This window comes from Diceros bicornis, chromosome 22, assembly GCF_020826845.1.
Source record: "Diceros bicornis minor isolate mBicDic1 chromosome 22, mDicBic1.mat.cur, whole genome shotgun sequence".
In the NCBI taxonomy this organism is placed as follows: Eukaryota; Metazoa; Chordata; class Mammalia; order Perissodactyla; family Rhinocerotidae; genus Diceros; species Diceros bicornis.
The window spans coordinates 54585255-54605965 of NC_080761.1; the positions used below are offsets into that span (position 1 = coordinate 54585255).

Below are 20711 nucleotides of genomic sequence, written 5' to 3' on the forward strand. Positions count from 1 at the left end.
TTTTAGCAAGAGGTATTTTGTACCTCTGAATATTTTTAGTATCAAACAGCTTTGGATTTCATCTTCTTTTAATTTATCTATCTCTTCCACTGTGAATAAATTGTCAGTGCATGCTGAAATAGCAAAAAAGTATAAAGTGAGACATTTTGAGAGGTGGGCTTTGAAACATCAGTCCTTCTAACAATAGACTTTGTGTGGTTTCTCCTTTATTTTCACACAGGCCATTTGTTTGAATCCAGATGTTGACATGAGTAGTGCTGAAATTTTGTCTCTAGGCTTGTCATTGGTCTCTTTTTTTCTTTAAATTGAGGAATAACTACCACTGTCCCTCTTTTTCGGCAGATTGATGATATTGATCTTATCAGTGCCAATATGGAGAATTCACTTGCTTCTATTGGGGGTTTCTGCTGTGGCAGGTCTTTCGTAATTGACCATCAGGTGCGTTCTTTTTAAAAGCAAAAGCAAAAACTGAAACTAACGGCTTCATTAGTCACCTCAAAATGTAACTTCTAATTACAGAATTTGATTCTTAGTTTATCACACAATTTTTATTTAAAAGGCAATTTGTTTAAGAATTTAAGAATTTGTATAAGAATTAAAAATATTTAATTATCTCCCTTTTAAAAGAAGTCTTGTTTTTGTTACATGTATAACTTTTACACATACCTGGATCTTATCACCTCATCTCTTGTACACTGTTCGGTAGGTGGTGCATAGATTTGGTGACTTGAGATTTTTTAGACAAAAAAAACAGAAATCTATTTTTGTTTTTAACTTGTTTGTTTCTTCTCAGCGACTTTCCGGCCAGGGATACTGCTTCTCAGCCTCGTTACCTCCCCTGTTAGCTGCTGCTGCAATTGAGGCCCTCAACATCATGGAAGAGAATCCAGGTATAACCTTTTAAACCAGGAAATCAAAGACGTTGCAGCTTATGTTAGCCGTGCTACTGGTGTGCTTTTGGAGGAATTAGCTAGAAGAAATTATTTACGAGACAAAGCTCTGGCTCTGAATTACATTATCTGGCATTTGTAGGAAGAATGGCAGTGAAGGTGTCCCTGCCTCGGGGATTCAGTTTAGAGCTGCTCTCCTGTTCCTGGAGCTGGAGCCAAAGCGGGCCTGGCTCCCGTGGTCGGCGGAGGGACCTGAAGGAGGAGGGCTCTGCTCTGGGCCAGTTGTCCTTTGGTTTGTTGTTTTTTGAGAAATTAGCTGAAATGTGCTACTAATTTTTGGTATATATATAATTTTATAACTGTTATCTAGTTTTCACCTTCAGCTTTTGAATCATCCGTTGTTACTGAGGCCAAACCTGGTTTATCAACCACTAAAGCTCACTTAACGGGCAGAGGCAACTAAATGTAAAGTGTGACTTTGAGCTGTGGTAGCACCTCCTCATCAGAGCCTGAAATGAAAGTGGGAAAGCAGGCCTTACTTGGAATTTCTAAATTTTAAATTTTCTAAATTTCTAAATTTTCAACATTGGTTTTAAGTCAGAGAATCAGGAAATGTGAGTGTGTCTGTGCACATTCATATCTTGCTTGTCAGATGGCCTGACACTCTTGTCCCCTGCTCAGATATTTTAGTTTTTGAATTTTCCTTGAATAAAGGGAAAACATCAAGGAAATAGATCATAAACGTTACTACAGTATCTTATTTTTTACCAAATTGTTTAGGGTCCAGGAATAAGTCATATATTTGTTCCCTTTTATTCTTAGCCAAATTATTTACAGACTCTTGATAAGAGCAGGAGCCATTGTTTTGTTGTGAAAAACCTCATCCTAGGTTTTGCTGAAAGTGGGGTGTAGAGGTGCCAGCTGGTATGTGCCAAAGACGAGAGCTGGGGCCTTCAGAGAGTTACTGGCTGTCTATTTGTGTGTTATTAGTATGTGGAAGGATTTGCAGCATTTTAAATTGATGAACTTGAACTTGGTCTTTAAAAATATTTTGAATTAGTAAAATCAGATCTTCCAAATATACTGTCAAATGCATTTTTTTCATTCAGGTATTTTTGCAGTGTTGAAAGAAAAGTGCAAACGAATTCATAAAGTTTTACAAGGGTAAGTTTTATGTATTTTCAACCAACCTAAAGTTTATCTGCACCACATTTAAACAACTGATGAAAAATTTTGGCTGTCACCTCTTTGGTTTTGAGTATATTTAATAGGCTTGGGTCAATTTGACTGAATTGCAGCTAAGAAACCAAAAACTCAGTTCACTCAAATTGGTCTGTTTGTATAAAGTCAGAGCATTCACTTTGCCATTATTTTAAAGAATCAGGACTTTGTTTTTCTAAAAATGATGCAAGCTCATTAATAAAGTATTATAGCAGTACAAAAGATAGAAAGATGAAAATAACAACCTAGCATCCTACCACCAGAAACCACCATTGGAGAATCTCTCTACATCTATACAGATGAAAGGACATGATCGTGTGTGGTGTCATTAGATGACATCGGGTTCATACTGTCCATGTCACTTTTTAGAAAATCACCGTTTTATTGTAAATTAATGTAAGAAAAGAAACAAGTGAAATTGAAGTGAACCTTATAAGTATTTTTGTTTGTTTTAACTACACAAGAGTAGTTCCTTAAGATTCCTCTAGAGTTGAGAAAAAAATTGAGATTGGTGACATCCTCAGGCAGATTTCTGGCCTTATAGAAAATGATCTCACGTTGCCCCAAGTGTTTCTTTTTGCCCTTCCTAAGATGAAATGTGCCTTTTTGGTCGTGAAAGTCCTATCTCTATTGCCAGACACAGAAACTAGAGACTTTACTAAAAGAAAAGAGCAGTTGATGAATGAGCAGATTGCAGCTGTTCCAGATAAAGCAGAGGCAGAAATAATTAAAGTTCTGGGTGTGTCTACATGGTAGTAACAAAAGTTCTTGCATGATTTATGGGAGAGAAATATTATTTATATTGGTTCCAGTTACATTGGTTTATGAAATATTAATATACCAACACAGCCCAGCACGTTGGAGTCACTGTAAATTCAGGAACACCAACCAGCTTCTCCTCGTAGCTAACCTTTTCCAGAAGTTAGCTCTTGCACTTGACCCAGACTGTTCCTTTGGAGGGCACCAGTGACTGCTGTGTTGCTAAATCCAGCGGGCACTCTTCAGAGCCTGTCTTATTTACCTCAGTAGCTTTCACCGCAGTTGACCACTCTTTCCTTCTTTGGATTCTGTTACACTGCCCCACTTCTGGTTTTTCTTCTGCCTCTTTGAACTGCTTTATCTTGGTCTCCTCTGAAGGCTTTCTTTTAACATCCTCCTCTCCAGGGCTTAGTCTTTGCTCCTCTTTTCTCTGTTACCTTCTTGGAGAACCATCTTCTTCCACACCTGGAGCTTCAAATCGTTTCCTAACATCTCTATGTGGGCAACTCACAAATTTGTATCTCCAGTCTGTCCCACTCTTCAGGGCTCCAGGTCCCTCATCCGGTGGCTTACTCAGTATCTCTACTTGGAGGCTTCCTCAGGCACCTCATACGAAACACAGGAAAGGAGGTGTGGGAGCACATTGTGCAGGCATCTAGATATTTAGAGGGAACTGGAAACGAAACAGCAGGGAAGCCAGTGTGGTAAGAGGGGAGAAGTGGGAGCACCTAGTGGAAGATAAGGGCTAGGTAATGGTGGCCAGAGTATGCAGCGCCTTGTTGGCCATGACAAGAACCTGGCTCAGAGAAGAAGGCTTGGCTTGGTTCTTAGCAAGAGTGGCATGACATGACTAAACTTATGTCTCAGCAAAATTACTCTTGTATAGTGTAGAAAATAGATTATATGGTGACAAGTACAGAGGCAAGAAGACCAGTGAGGAGATCGTTGCAGTGCTGCATGCATAAGGTGATGGTGACTCTGACCTTCATAGTAGCAGTGGGAAGTGTTTGGATTTTGGATATCCTTTGAAAGTAGAGCAACCTGGATTTGCCAGAAGTTCCTATGCAGGGTGAATAAGAAAGAGAAGAGTCTAGGTTGATCTTAAGGTTTTTGGTCTGAGCAACTAGATGGAGTTGGTAGTGAGTGAGATGGGCAGAACTCTTTGGGAAAGTTCGTTTGTTGGGGAAGTCCGTGTTGGATATGTTAAGCTTCAAATGCCATCAGACATCGGGTAGAGAGTAGCAGTTGGATATTCAATTTGAAATTTAAGGGAGAGGCCTGAGCTAGAGCTACATTTTTGAGTCATTAGCATATAGATAGTATTTCAAGCATTTCAGTGTGAAGAAGTCAGAAACCAGCCAAGGAGATGGAGAATAAGTGGCTAGTGAGGAAGAGGCAAACCAGAGGAGTCTAGGGTTCTGGAAGCCAAGTGAAGAAAGTATGTAAGTAGGAGGTCAGCCATACTGCTGCTGCTAGACCAGGTGAGAGAACTGAGAGTTGATCCTTTGATTTTGTAATGTGGAAATTATTGCAACTTGATTAGCAGTTTCAGGGCAGTAGTGGGGCCAAAAAGCCTCATCGAAGCAGATTCCAGAGGGACTGGGAAGGAGGAATTGGGCACAGCTTAGATAACTATTTTGAGTTTTGCTGTAAAGAGGAACAGAGCAATGGCTGGAGGAAGAAATGGGGTCAAGAGAGGGATGTCTCAGTTTGTTTTAAGACTAGTGAGGTCAGGTTTTAAATATCACCCAAACACCACATCCTTTCTTGTACTGACTAGTGCTGCCAACCATCTCTGTCATATACCAGTTTCCCATTTATACCTGGATCTGATATTTTTTGTTTGTTTTTTGGGTTTTTTTGCTGAGGAAGATTAGCCCTGAACTAACATCTGTGTCAGTCTTCCTCCTCTTTATATGTGGGTCGCTGCCACAGCATGGCTGATGAGTGGTGTAAGTCCATGCCTGGGATCCAAACCCATGAATCCGGGCTGCCGAAGCAGACGCACTGAACTTAACCACTATGCCACAGGGCCAGCCCGTGGATCTGTTTTTTAACTCTCTCTTCTACTTCATTGGTTTATTTGCTCAATCCTCAGACTTTTTATTGCTATATCTGTTTTTATCACTATATGAGTTTTGGAATAAATTCAAGTGCCGTTGAAAAATTGCTAGAATTTTAATTGTAATTGCATTAAATTTTAGGATTAATGTGGAGGGAATTTGCATCCATGAACATGATCTCTCCACTTATTTGAATCTTCTTTTGTGTCTTTTAATGAAATTTAAAGTTTTTTTCCTAAAACCCCTGTATCTTTATGGGACATTTAAGGGGAATTTCTAGATAACCTATAGGTTTTGTTGCTATTATGAGTGGAGTTGTTTTTTCTCTTATATTTTCTACTTGATTACTGCTGATTTATAAGAATATCATTGTTTTCTCTAAGCTGGTCTTATATCCATCAGTCTTCTAGGCTTGTTTGTTCAAAGTTGGAAGAAATTGGAAATTATTTCTTTAAAGCAGGACCCCCCTCTATGACTCGCTAGGTTTGGGGCCTTTGGGTTGGGCATACTCGATGGTTATCTCTCTTGTGTCTATATTATTTCCCCTTTTTGTTTTCTGTTTCTGTCTTTTCCATTTTTATGATAATCTTTCCAGGAATTTTTTTTTTTTTTTGAGGAAGATTGGCCCTGCGCTAACATCTGTTGCCAATCTTCCTCTTTTTCTTTTTTCTCCCCAAAGCCCCGGTACGTAGTTGTGTGTCATAATTGTAGAGTCATAGCTCTTCTATATGGGACGCCACCTCAGCATAGTTTGATAAGTGGTGAGTAGGTCCCTGCCCAGGATCTGAACCGGCAAACCCCGGGCCACGGAAGCAGAACATGGCATAACGTGCGAACTTAACTGCTATGCCACCAGGCCAGCCCCGCTTTCCAGGATTTTGCCTAGCACAATTTTTTAAGTTTGGTTTTGTTTTTTATTTATTATATTTATTTTCCTTAATTGATTTCTTCCTTATTTTTTGTTCTTTCTTGTTTCATTGAATTGTGTTCTTACTCTTTTTTTAGCTTCTTACATTTAGGTTATTGGTTTTATTTCTTATTTTCCGATAAATATCTTAAAGATAAACATTCTAAGGCAGTATTTTCAGTCTTCAGTTCTAGGTAATGTTTTTAGTGTCCTCTGGTCAGTGATTCACTTCTCTCACCTCTGAGGTTGCCTTTGGAGGAGGAAGTCAGCAGCCTATGCTAGTCTGATTCCTTGCTGAAACTTGAAGAGTCCCCAAATTCCAACATACAGTTATTCGTGTCGGTGCTCTCCCAGACTCGGCATGTGATGGAGACCATGTCTGGATTGTTGATTGTTCTGTCCCTGGACCTTGCTTTGTGCTTAGTATTTACCTATTTGGATAAAATAATAGACTCTCCAAAATTTTTCTTTAAAAAGTATAATGGGCTCTGAGTTTCTGAACTTGAGCTATAATTCTTTGTCCATTTGGTTTTAAACTTTTATCTGACATTCAGCATCCAGGCAGCCAGAAAGAGGGCATTCTGTTTCATTCCTTCTCCCACCAGCCTGCCCCCACTCAACATGTGAGAGGAGCCTGTTTGATAGAATAACAAGCTCTACTGGGCTGCAGGGGACTTGTATGTCCAGGCCATTTAATTAAGGAAAATCCAGGCCATTTAATTCGTATGAAATGCTATTTGAAAAGCAATTTTTTAAGTTCTCCCTGAGAGTACAGGACCTAAAACCATTGATAGTTCTTTGTGTACAAGTTTAACACATTCAAAATTCACCTAGGAAATGGGTTTTGAAAGCGTATTGCTTAGTTTCTACATTAGTAAAACAACTAATCTAGAAGGTTCCCCCACATTCCAGAAGCCCTAGATTCTAAGATTCCATGATTCAAATCTGCGGTCTGGTTTATTGAGAGATCTTAGCATGATGTATTACATTTAAAGAGAGGAGACACAAATTAATAATGCTCAAGGGTGGTTTGAAAGGCAAGCGAGGTTAGCTTCCGGCACCTCACATGATACCTGGCACACAGTAGTCATTCAGTAAAAAAGCTTGTTGAGTCTTACACATATTTGAGGAATAAAATATGCAACCAAGTGCTTTGTGTGCTCATTTCATTAAAAGAGAAAAGCAAATCTTCCTAGGTAAAGCGAAATTAAATGAAAGCAATCTAACATATTTAGCCAGTTTCAAATAGGCATGTATCACCATTTGTGTTCTAGGAGATAGGTCAAAAATCAAACAATATTTTTATCATAGAATTAAAAAATGGCCTTTAAATGAACGTAACTAAATAATATGGCCTACGGTTCTCATGACATCTGTAATAATCATTTGACAATACAGGATTTCACCCCTAAAGAAATCTCTCTTCCTCCCTGAGAAGCAGCAGGTTTCTGTGCTGTTAATCTTAAGAAGAAAATAATCATAATTCAAGTAAAATTTAAAATTAAACATGCAAATAAGAAGGAATCTTTACAGTCTAAACGTATTGCTGGTGATCAAAGTATAACATCTTTAGGGGGCCGGTCCAGTGGTGTAGCAATTGGGTTCGTGTGCTCCGCTTCAGTGGCCCAGGGTTCGCAGGTTTGGATCCCGGGCACCCACCAACACACCGCTTATCAAAGCCGTGCTGTGGCGGTGTCCCGAGGAAGATGGGCAAGGATGTTAGCCCAGGGCCAATCTTCCTCAGCAAAAAGGAGGAGGATTGGCAGCAGATTTTAGCTCAGGGCTAATCTTCCTCAAAAAAAAAAGAAATACATATATAACATCTTTAATGTGAGGAGTCATCCCTGTAAATTTATAAAAGACAAAACCTGAAGACTTAGATAATAATCAGGGAAATATAGCATTATCAACTGTAGTAAGTAGTGCAGGAAGCAGAGTAAGTAACAGAAAATGATCACTCAGACTCTTCCCTAAAGTGAGTGATGAGGAAAGCCCCCAGGGAGGCCGTGGGGAGCGGGCCTGTGAGAACGGGACCACCCGAGCCGAGGTGGGTGAGAGAGCAGGGCCTGCAGTCTCCTGATGGGAGACTGGGGATGACTCTTGTGTTTCCTGTGAGCCAGAGGCGTCCATTGGGACAGGAGCCTTCTTCCCAGCTGTGCTCACAGAAACAACGTTGCAGGGCTGTCCTAGACTAGGAAGCACTGCCCAGAGCATGCACTTTACCCTTCTCTGTCAGGGCTGGAATCCCACCACGTGATGTTTCCTGTAAAAGTCAGAAGTTTCTGTTAGATTCTTTTTTTTTTTTTTTTTGTGAGGAAGATCAGCCCTGAGCTAACATCGATGCCAATCCTCCTATTTTTTTTTGCTGAGGAAGACCGACCCTGAGCTAACATCTATTGCCAATCCTCCTCCTTTTTTTCCCTTTTTCTCCCCAAAGCCCCAGTAGATAGTTGTATGTCATAGTTGCACATCCTTCTAGTTGCTGTATGTGGGACGCCACCTCAGCATGGCCGGAGAAGCGGTGCGTCGGTGCACACCCGGGATCCGAACCTGGGCCGCCAGTAGCAGAGCACGTGCACTTAACTGCTAAGCCACGGGCCCGGCCCCGCTCTGTTAACATTCATTAATGCAGACTTTGTGAAATTATTTCTGTGCGACCTGCCTGAGGCTAGAAGGGATTTTTGCTTGTTGGTGTGTTTCCTTCTTCAGCATTTCTGGATTGAAAGTGGTGGGAGAATCACTTTCTCCAGCATTTCACCTGCAGCTAGAAGAGAGCACTGGATCACGAGAAAAGGATGTTAAGCTACTTCAGGAAATTGTAAATCAAGTAAGTATCTAGTTATTTGAGTGAATCTCCTCGTACCCCTTCTGCCCTGAACCCAAGCAATTTTTTAAATGTCATTTTTCAGAATGATCTCTTTGCCCCAAAAGATAAGATATGATGGAAACTGCTGGTCACTTCTCTGGTGACAGGGAATTGTTCTAATGGGCAGCCTTCCCGGCGTGTCGCCCACCCAGTTGAGTCTGTAGCACATCCCTACTGACAGGCTGCAGTTTATCCCATTGGGTCCATTTTTAGCTCACGCTGAAGTTGTGTTCTGTGCCATGTTGTATTAAAATGTACTTTGCTTCTACACTGAATAATGAACCTTCCAGAAAACCCGTTGCTTACCATTTACAAGGCCAGGTTTTCGTACATGTGGGTGGAGACAGCATTGCCTGTAGTGATTGCACACAACACTAGACAGCTGGCTGTCTGGGGGTGAACACCCAACATAGCTCAGAAACGGGTTAGAATACTCTTGTAACCACGAAGTAAGGAAGAAAGGCCACTTCTTGACCACGCCTAATTTGGGAGGTTGATTTAAATGGCTTTGTCTCCTGAAGGACATTTTACTACTAATTGTAACTTCGCTGCTAACTGTTCAGTAGAGTGGCGTCTCCTGGAGTCCTGCCCTCCTCACTGTCCTCTGTGTTGCTGCTCCTCCTCGTAGAGAAGTGTCAGGTGGCCCTGCAGCACCGTGAGCGTGTGTGCCTGGGGGTGGCGTGGCCTTTCACCTCACTCTGAAATACGTCTAGTAGGTATTTGAGAATGAAAACAGGCTTCATTCTGCTTCCTTGTCCTGCTTGTTCCTGCTGATGGTTCCTTCCGGAGGCTCCTGCTTGGAACCCATGCTGCCAGGTGTCAGGGTCATAGTGGTGGCTGTCATCTGTCGTGTGTCTTTGCCCAGCTGTGGCTCAGGAAGGTCAGGCCCTTGTCCACAGTCACGTGGCTGCTCCATGGGGACCGCAGTCTGAAGTCAACCACATCACCTGGAATAACGGGTTCGTGGAGAGCTTCGTGCTGTGTATGGCCTTCTAGTCAGTCGTCATAAAAACCAAAAGGAAACCAAACCCAGAATCTGAGACTCCTAACTAAGGAAATGTGTCAGATTATGAGTGATTGGGCTGGTGTAACTCTAGCCTTGCGGGTGAGGAAATGTCACAGATGTCCCCTCAGGTACAGCTCTGCAGATGAGAAAAGAGACAGACTCTCTTTAAAGGGAAAAAGCATCCCACAGACCCATCTTACTGCTTTGGTGTTTTTATTGTCATGGTACTTAAATGTGTACACACATAAACGGAGGTACAGCATCCTTGTGATTAGAGTTCTTATACAAACATGATACTGAAAGAAATTTATAAGTTAAGTACAAGCTAAATGAACACACCAGTAAAAGTCAGATTCATCACATTACCTTTGTTTGACAGCTGAGTATTCTTTCCAAACTGGACTGCTGCAGAGCAGGCCCTTGAGGCTGCGTGTCCCATGTTGGAGTTCGCGATGGCGCCGTCTTTCTCCTGGGTCTCCCTCGACCCCCCTCAGGACGATTCTGCACATAGGCTTCGTGTCATGGGTCATGGGCCTTCTCTAGGTGCTGGGGTGTCAGTTTCGTATTAAATCCACCTCTGTTCTTTCCTCACTGGATCGCAGTGCTTTAGGTCTTACTACTGCTTGGTGCCAGAGAGAGAGACAGAGGAGGGCACGTGAATGAGAGGACTTGATACTAATATTCTGCACTGATGTAGATTATCCTTCTGACGAAAAGAGAAGGTGACAGTCCATGGACAACTCCCAGATCCCCCCAGTTCTCTCTGTGGGCCCCAGCTCGGGACAGGCTGTCTTCAGGAAATCATCCTGAGAGCTGAATGAGAGCAGAACAGGGTCTCGGGGGAGGACAGGGTACTCTCTGCAGACTTGGCATCTTGAGGAAGGAAGAAGAAAGCTCTCACAGTTTCTTTGCGTCTCACAGCTTCCATCTTAAAAATCTTTTGTCCTGCTCTTCTCTGCTTTTTCTTTTTAATATTTGAGGGAGAGAAGAGACTCGCGGTACTGTGACTCTTGTTCAAGCTTTGTAGAACTGAGAGGTTTTGCCAAGTTTTTGTTGAGTTGCTTGACAGAACCCTGTTTTTACAAACTGAGCGATAGTTTATGTTTCTTAACTAGCCAGGGCTAGAAGCAGAGCCGGTCCAGATGTTTCCAGGAGGAGTGCATGTTTCCAAGTACACGTCCAGAGTGTAGAATCAGCAGAGGTCTGTCATCATTGCCTGGTGGTGTTTCCATCTTGTCCTAGCTGAGGGCAGCGTGCCTTGCAGCTCACAAAACAGCCCCTTTCCGAGCAGATAGTCAGTGCCACACACTGGGAGTAATTGTTCTTTCCTTTACACCACCCCTTGCTCTGATAGATTTTTTAAAAAATATGATTCAGATACCATAAATTTCACCTTTTTAAAGTATACAGTTGAGTGGTTTTTAGTATATTCACATGGTTGTGCAACCATCACTGTCTCATTCCAAAACATTTTCATCACCCCAAAAAAGAAACCCTCGTAACCTGTTACCTTGATCTGATTTTTGTGCTTTCTTTATTTTGTTAAAGAATGTTTTAATTCTTTTACAAATGTTGGCAGGTGGTTAATGTATAGGAAAGCTGTGTAGAAAATGTGACACCAGACTCTCCAGTGTCTGGTAGCACCTGGCCAAATGTAGCACACGGGAATCAGAGGTATTGCTAATATTTGAAGTGAGCGGTTGCTCTCTGAAACGACTCTGCTGGCGTCTTTCTTAAGTCCATCTCTTGGTTAGCCCACCGGGCTTTGCTGGTACTGTTTCCCCATGTCCTAACTCGGCTTTGTCTAAGATGGTAGCCGCTAGGCAGCTGTGGCTATTTAAATTTGAATTAAGTCAAACTGAAAGTTCAGTCTCTCGGTGGCTCTAGCCATATCTTAAAGTGCTCGATGGCCACATGGGCTCGTGGCTCCTGTGCCAGCACAGAGCAAACACCTCCATCATTGCAGAAAGTTCTGCAGGATAGTGCTGCTCGAGATTAGAATAGTGCCGCTTGAGATTATGTTGTGGTATTGTCTTCTAGCAGTTATAATTGGAAACATGAATTAAAACTACTGTTGAGGAGAGCAGTTCAGCGTACCTTCCTGTTCTGATTACGGCAGCGTCTGCTGTCCAGGTCACAGATGTGTTCTTTTCCTCACACAGTGCATGGACAGGGGCATCGCACTGACCCAGGCGCGCTACTTGGAGAAAGAAGAAAAGTGCCTCCCTCCTCCCAGGTTGGTGGACATTAAAATACGACCTTACTTTTTTTTCTACTTTAAACTCTGTTTGAAATTATATTTTGAAAAGTTTTGAAAGACTACCACAGGATAAGGAAGAACGAGTATCATTAAAATATAGTGCATTACCTGTATTCTGTTCTTAAACTAGAGGTTTTCAAGTTTTAACTGAAAAGCCCCTCAGGACTCTGCACCTTCCCAGTTAATTTAACAAACTATCTGAGATCCCAGGAATGAACTGGGACAGCTGACGTTCCGATCAGCAGATATCTGCCACTGTGCCGTGGCAGCACGTACCAAGCCAGCAGTGTCCTCCACGAGGACAGTCCTGCAGGAGGGGCACATCTGGGTGGTGGTGCTCATCCCGCCACTGGCCAGAGCACTGTGGCGTACTTCACCCAGCAAACCCTTATAAACCACCCAGGGAAAAACAAAGCAACAGTGGGTAAAATCTAGAGAGGTTCTAGAAGCCTTACATGGGAAGGCACCTCGACTCATGATTTAAAATTGGTGTGCATTCAACAAAACATCCTGATTCTGTCCCCTAAGCACTTACAGTAGAGTCAGAGGAGTAAACATCCAGAGCATGAGTGTGTGGGGTCATGGTGTGGTGTCAGGGAGGTCACAGAGAAGGAGGGCATGGTTGGTTCTGGCCTGAGGGCGACTCAGGCTTCCGAGAGCAGGTGATGCTTAAGCCGAACCCGGTATGTCACACAAGCTTGTCGACACTTGGTGGACGTCGTGCCTTCCAGCAGGGTGTGCCATGGTGTGGAGACCTCCAAGGGCATCTGGGGAGCCAGACACATGTTTGAGAGGCAGCAGTGGGAGGAGGCCTGGAGAAGGCCCAAGAAGGACCCAGAGAGCTCATGGAGTCGGAGCACTATGCAGACATGGAGTGCCAGGCTAGGGTTCTGGAAGACCACTCTGACAGCAGCTCGAAAGCACCCAAAGATCTGGCCCCCCATCTTTCATTGCACCCATCCAGAGGTGTGAGCCTGTGTTTCAGAACAGGGGCTGCGTTTATTTTGTGTCCTTGGGACTCCATGCCCAGCACAGTGCGGGTTAATAAATGTGTCCAGTGGATGAAGCGGATGTTTGCAGGGGTAAGTGAGGAGGACAGAGGTAGAATTACGTTGTCAAGCTGTTATTTGTCTTGAGTTTTCTGAAAATTTCTCCCTTGCCTTAAAAAATTATAGAACTTCCACATGACTTACTGAATTATAAATATGAGCAACCAACTACTCATTAATTTGAGAAATTTGAATTCCTGCTTTGGGCCTCATACTGCTTGAAGCAGCAGATTATTTAAAGGACAGAGTTTCCTGGCGTCCCTGGGCACTGTGAGGTTCCCTTGCCTACACACACACCGATACTCCCGGCCAGGAGCGGCAGGCTTCTGTGAATGGCCGGGTGGGAGCTGCTGTAGGCGTGCAGGTCATGGGTCGCTGGCGCGACTGCTTGGCCTGCCGGGGTGGTGAGGAAGCAGCTGCGGACAGTGGGTCCCTAGGGGGCAGGGCCATGCGCCAGCAGAGCTTTATCCGCAGGACAGGTGGCGGCTGACCCTTGGTGTCGACTCTCACTTGGCGATTTGTGTCCTTACTTATTTCTCAGCATCAGGGTTGTGGTCACAGTGGAACAGACGGAAGAGGAACTGGAACGAGCCGCGTCCACCATCAAGGAGGTGGCCCAGGCTGTGCTGCTTTAGTCTCGGGTCCTGGTGGCCGCCCGCCACACAGCACACAGACAGGCCTCGGTCACTGCGGAGTGAGCTGGAAGAGGCCTGCGGATACCTGCCGGGGGTGACCAGGTGGTGTGGATGTGGACTCGGTGGGTGACCAAGAGAAAGATGCCGGCTATTTTTAAAAAGAAAACACATCTAAAAGCCCAGGAACTGATTTTTTTAAGAGAAAAACTAATGATAGCATATAACTTGGTATTTAAATTATGCTATTTAGTACTATTTAAAGGTTTTATTATACTAGTATTTTATATTCCTTTTTGTTGTCATTGTTTGAAAATGGAGCTTCAGTTTGTCTTCTTTCCCTTTTAGTGAAAGATTCTGTAAGCACTCCTTACTGTTTCGTAGAAGAAGGTCTGCAGCGTTAAAGCTTAGAGGAACACTTTGGCATACGAGAACAAAGTGTGTTCTTGAGGCTCTAATTCAGCCACATCTTTCTCAGTCTTCATCGTGTGAAGCTCAGTGGTGGCTAATATATAAAGGAACACTTTTTGTGTGATTATTATAAACTTTTCATTATAATGTATTTGAATCCTAGAATTTTTATATACACTAGTGATGTTACACCATTTCTAACAGCTAATCTTAGCATCCCTACCCACAGAATAGTCATTATACTTCCTAAGTGAGCAATAATTTAAATCAGATACTATTTTATTTTAATATAACTGATCTTTACAGTTATGTGTTGACTTCTAATCTGTTTTAGGGAGAGGGTTACTGTGATGATGGCAGAATATAAATCATGTCCTTGAAATTTTAGAATATCTTGAATGTCTTCCTTTTTTGTATAGTGGGTTGCCTAGGGACATATAACTATAGGCTTTTTCTAAGCTAAGGTAAATGAGAATGTTTTTTCTTTTCAGCTTGTGAATTCCAAATAGCTAAGAAGGATGTGAGAGCACCAAAAATAAAAATTTTAAGCTGTACTTTAGCTATCTGTTTTTTCTTTAGCAATCCAAGTTAGGGGGTATGAATGTCTGTGATACGTGCCACAAGATAGTGCATAAATATTACACCATTGTCTTATTAGAGGTAAAGGAATAAAATTGTAAAAATAAATAAATAATGTCATTTTTATAGTCTCTGTTCATATTAACAGATGGTCTTCAACATCTTTTTAAATAACATACTTTTTAATGTTGAGTTTCTATTTTGCTTGCAGTATTTCGTACATATGTGCCTTGTGATTGCTGCTGCTTTAAAGGATACAGTACTCTTTGGGGGTGAATCTGTTTTGTTTTGTTTGTTTTTTAATGAAATAAATCTACATTCCTGATAATCAGTCTATTTGCATATGTAACGTGTTCAACAGAATAGTCTCTTGATTGTACCTTTTTTGCAAACCTAGGATGGTATTCTTTGTGTGTGTGGTGGGGGCGGGAGGGTTTAAAAGATAGTAATTTAATTTCTTAGTGCCTCCTTCAATGTATAGTATCTGAAATTTCCTAGGTTCCTACTGATTTAAGTCTTGGCCACATAGGACTAAAACAATACCAGAACCACTATGTTATAAACAGACAAGGATAGTAACTTTACAGCTTCTTTTACAATACTTTCTCAATCAAAATGGCAACCTCTAGGTGTTTACTGCCACTTGAAAAGAACGATTAGACATTCCTGGGAAAGGCGGTGGGACAACACACATTATTTAATCTCAATCCTTGAAATACACCAACATTTTAAGCAAAAATAAAGTCTTTCTGTTAAAACTATAGAGTGACCACAGTCCAATAATGTACACCACAACAAATATCTGCTAGAAACAATAAATTTATATCAAAATGAGGCAAAATGCTAAGAAAAACCAGTCATCTCAAATCTGAAGCAGGTTACACATTTCTCTTTAGGAGCGGTGAGAGGTTCTGAAGTGCTCTATAATTGTGTGGAGAAAGGCAGTGGCTGTGGTGAGCGGCGTGGAAACCATTTGGAGCCCATTTCTACTCAACGCAGTTGCCCACGGCGGGAGAAGGAACCACACAGCTGCTCCCTTTTTGTTGTCTACAGCAAGGTTCCAACTCAGAAAAGTGAGGCATGGAGGCAAGTTAGGACAGAAAAGATAGCAGTACTTCATCAAATTCAGAACTCCACTAATTGGACCATGTGCATTTATTTTATGTACCACTGAAAGAAAAAAACCTCTGCTGTCTGTAATATGCCATCAGTTGTAAGATGCATTTCAATATCAGAGATATTATAATGTGGGTGGAAAAGGTGAATCTTAAAATCTATGCAATAAGACAATAATAATCTGATGTGTGGGCCTGATGCCATCTTTCCTTGTGGATATAAAACCTTAGTCCCAGAAGATAGAGATGTTTGAGGATAATCATGGCCACCTAAATCTGAATATCTTCATCTTTCCAAAGCGCCATCCTTATGACGACATCAAATAAAACCATCCATAACCTAGACCTACAGTATGGATTATGCTGTAGAGAATACTTAAACTTGATTTCCCTACTTATTGCCTGGTAAAGAGGAGAAAGGTCTAGGAGGCTGGAGGATGATGGAACACAAATAGTAGTCATATCGCGACAGCAACATACAAAGCCAAACCAAAGTGGAGCAGCATTTTCAAGAAATTCAAGGAAAAAAGAAATGTGAATCAAGGACTTTGTATCCAGAAAAGCTATCTTTCAAGGAGCAAGTTTATAGAAAAACAATTAAAATTAGAGCTCAATACTGTGTTCATGAGCCCTTCCTGAGGAATGTGCTAGGGGACAGCTTCATCTAATCAAGAAATAACTGAGGAAATTTCATCAAAAGAATAGACAGGAGTAGTGAATATATTTACTTAGATATAAGATGGGACAAGTGGAAGAAGAGTATGTAAGTGGTACGGGCTGACAAAGTAGCAATGGTACTACTGAATAGGGGAGGAGAAGCAAGAGGGAAAGCAGAATAAGCTCGGTGAGTTGATAATGGGCTACAAGGATATCATCTAGAAGTGATGAAATACTAGAAGATTAAGAAACAGGATTAAGGATATTATAAGAAGTTATGAGTGTAAAGATAACTAGTAGAGCAAAACAAACTTTCCTAGATTCTTTTAAAAAAAAGCAAAATAAATTAGACCTCATAGAGGGAAAAAATAAACATACACAGAAAATACAACAAAATAGCATGAGTTGAGACCAAATATATTAATCATACCAGTAGATGTGCAGTCACTTAATGCCTACTCCAAGAAAAATTTTCAAGTGGGTTCACAAAGCAGAATGCCATGCTGTGCTATATGCAAGAGACACACCTAAACTCAATGACTCAGAAAGGCTAAACATAAGGAAAAATGGAAACAGAAGGAAGCAGAGGTAGTAATCCTGATGTCTCTAGGTAGAATTCAGGCCAAAGACATTAAGCATGTAATGCTAAAGGACACGATTCAATAATGATAAAACAGTTATGAATAATTTTGCACTAAATATCACAACCCACATTCACAAAGCAGATACTATAGAGATTCAAGGAAGAAGAGAAATGCACTTAAGAATAGGAGGTTTGAACTTTCAATCCAAGAAAAGTCGAGTGGGCAAAAAAAAAAATAGGGCTGTAGATGACCTAAGCAATATAATAAGATAGATCATATGGCAGTATCAAGCTTTCCTCCCAGATACTAAGGAATAAGCTTATTCTCAAACACATGGAATTTCACAGACATTGATCATACATTAGAAGCATGAATTAATTTCATAGATTACAAGGTTTGCAAAGAAATGAAAAAGTGTGACCCATACTCAGGAAAAAAAAAAAGGCACCCAGTAGAATCTATCTTGATTGTCACCAGATGTTGGATTTAGTAAAGATTTCAAGGCAGTTACTACAAATATATTAAAGAACTATAGAAAACCATGTTTATAAATATTAAAGCATGACAACAATGACTCAAATTTCAACAAAGAAATTATTTAAAAAGTAAAATGGAAATTCTGGAGTTGAAAAAAACTGAAATAAAGAACTCTTTAAGAGAGACACAACAGAGGATCAGTGAACTTGACGATAGATAAGTAGAAAATAACCAATCTGAAGAAGAGATTGCATAACAGTGGAAGAAAAATGGATAGAGCCTCAGACACCTGTGGGGCAATATCAAGCATACCAATATATTTGTATGGAGGAGCAGACAAGAGGAGGAGAAAAGAGAAAGGAGCAGAAAATGTATTTGCAGAAGTAATGGTCAAGGACTTCTCAAATTTTATTTTCATTTTTATGCAACCTTTTCAGTATAATTATTACTGTCTGGATGACTCTTAAATTGAGATATTCCCTTTAACTTTTTGAAAGATATGAATGAGGCTATTTGATATTAGTTCTTTTTCTTTTAAAATTGAAAAATATCAGCAGTATTACATACACATGGTTAAAAAATCAAATTATATTGAAGGATTTATACCCCAACTGTTCCAATCTTCAGCCATGCTTTCAAGAGGCAACCACTTAAACCATTTTCTCTCTGTTTCTCCTGGAGAACCAAATATTTGTCTAAATGATATTATGCCTGTATTTTCTCATTTATCAACCCTAAGCAGTAATTAGGATCTATTTTGAAAATATTTTGTACGTATCCTTTCCCCATTTTTCCATTTGAATTACTGCCTTTCACTTGTTTGTTATTCTTGGAGCTCCTGGTTTACGCTAGGTAATAACCCCTTATGGTTTCATGCAACTGCATTGCTAAATATCTATCATCTGTATCTTAGCTGCCTCATTGAACAGAAGCCTAAATTTGATGTAATGAGAGCCATCAATTTTTTTCCTTACAGTTTGTGCTTTTTGTAGTTTTAAGGACTTCTTCAGCACTCTTAGCTCTCTATTGATTTTATATCTTTAACTTTCACCTTTAGGTCTTCGATCCATCTAGAGTCTACCCCTGTATCTGGGAATAAGTAGGGATCCAATTTTGTTTTCATTCTTCTTCATATAGTGAGACTATTTTCTCAAATCATTCACCGAACAATCCGTTGTTTCTCCTTTAATTGATTTTTATACTTTATCTTATATTAAGTCTCGTACAAACATGGGTCAATCACTAAGCTGTCATGTTCCCTTGGTCTGTTCATCTGTTCTTGTGCCAATTTTACTATATGTTTATTGAGCTACGGCCACTTAGCGTGTCTTAAGATCTGACAGAACACACTCTTTGTTTCCTCTAAAATTGACTTCACTAATCATAGATTTTATTCCTTCATATATATATATTTTAAAATAAATTTAGTTGAATTCCTTAAAAAAATCCAGCTGGAATTTTGACTGATATTGCCTTTCATTCATAGATTAATTGAGGAAGAATCAACTTCTTATAATATTTAATGGTCCTACCAAAGAGTTTGGGATGTCTCTGTGTTTATTCAGATCTTTGATCTCCTTTATTAGAGTTTCTAAGTTTTCCCATAGAGGAATTTTGGATTTTTGAATAATTCCTAGGTATGTTATACTTTTAGTTATTGTAATTTATATCTTACTTTTATTATATTTATTAGTCAGTTATTGCTGGTGTAGAGAAAGGCCATTAATTTTTGTAAGTTGATCTAGAAAGCTTGCTGAACTCCTGTATGTGTTCTAATAGTTTGTTTGTTCTTGTGTTTTTTTCTTGGTAGATGTTCATTATACCTCTTATTTCTCTTTCTTTTGTTACAGCATTGTCCAGCACCTTCAGAGCACTATTAAATAGTGGTGGTGGTAGTGGGCATCTTTACCTTGTAAAAATCTGTCTAAAGTGTCTGTATTAAATTTCTCTAATTAAGTTGCTATGGGGTTTTTAGTATGTAGCCGTTAGCAAACAAATGAAGTTCAGGTCCTCTGGGAAGCAGATAAGACGGAAATGGACATGCAAGTGATTTGGCCTATTGATCTGGTGGATTACATTGGTTGATTTATTAATGTTGAGCCAGCTTTGCTTCCCTGGAATAAACCTCACTTGGTCATGATGTTTAATTCTTTTAATACGTTGCTGGATTCAATTTGCTAATATTTTGTTGAGGATTTTTGCATCTAAGTTCATGAGAGATATTGATGTATTCTTTTTATGTACTGTCTGCCTGGTTTTGTTGCAAGGTAATAGTGACCTCATAAAATGAAAAGTGTTGCCTCCGCTTCTCTTTACTGGAAGAGATTTTGTAAAATTGATATTATTTCTTCTTTAAATGTTTGGAGAAATTCTCTGAAAACATCTAGATCCTGGAGATTTCTTTTTCAGGAAGTTTTTAATTACAAATTCTATTTCCTTAATGATTATAGGACTATTCATGTTATCTATTTTGTTGTGCTGAGTTTGGATAGTTTGTGATTTTCAAGGAATTCTTCCCTTTCTAAGTTGTCAAATTTATGAGCATGGAGTTGTTTGTAGTATTTACTTATTTTAATGGCTACAGGATCCATTGTGATACCCTTCCTTCATTTTGACATTAGTGATTTGTGTCTTCTCTCTTTTTATCTTTATCAGTTGCACTAGAGTTTTATCAATTTTATTGATTTTTTTGGCAAATCAGTTTTTTTTCATCATTTTCTCTCTTGTTTTCATTTTCATTGATTTCTGCTCTTTTTTATTTCATTCCTTCTGCTTCCTTTTTATTGTTACTATTTTTCATTTCTCTTCTTTTTCCAGTCTCTTGAGCTAGGAACTTAGGTTATGTGTTGATATGTTTCCTATTTTCAAATGTAAGCTTTTAGTGCTATCAATCTCCCCCTCAGCACAGATTTAGCTGAATCCCACAAACTTGGATATGTTGTACTTTTGATTTCATTCATATAATTTTTTGGTTTTATTTTTTAATTTCCTTTGAGACTTCCTCTTTGACCCATGGATTATTTAGAAGTGTGTTGTTCAATTTCCAAATATTTGGAGATTTTTCTGATGTCTTTCAGTTATTTATTTCTAATTTGATTCTGTTATAGTCAGAAAACATACTCTGTATGATTTCAATTCTTTTAAATTGGTTAAAGTTTCTTGTATGACCTAGATATAGTCTTCATGGTGAATGTCCCATGAGCACTTGAATTGAATGTGTATCCACTGTTGTTGG

General features: G+C 40.1%; 1 protein-coding gene across 1 annotated transcript in view; it reads left to right on the forward strand.

Annotated features, from left to right (window-relative positions):
• Positions 1 to 13774, forward strand: part of SPTLC1 (serine palmitoyltransferase long chain base subunit 1) — a 65219-nt gene extending 51445 nt beyond the window's left edge. The window contains exons 10-15 of the mRNA XM_058566020.1: positions 343 to 438; positions 794 to 890; positions 2000 to 2054; positions 8550 to 8667; positions 11875 to 11948; positions 13563 to 13774. Of these exons, the coding sequence (XP_058422003.1) occupies positions 343 to 438; positions 794 to 890; positions 2000 to 2054; positions 8550 to 8667; positions 11875 to 11948; positions 13563 to 13656 (534 nt within the window). The 3' untranslated portion in view covers positions 13657 to 13774. The remainder of the gene's footprint in view (positions 1 to 342; positions 439 to 793; positions 891 to 1999; positions 2055 to 8549; positions 8668 to 11874; positions 11949 to 13562) is intronic.
• Positions 13775 to 20711: the final 6937 nt, after the last annotated feature.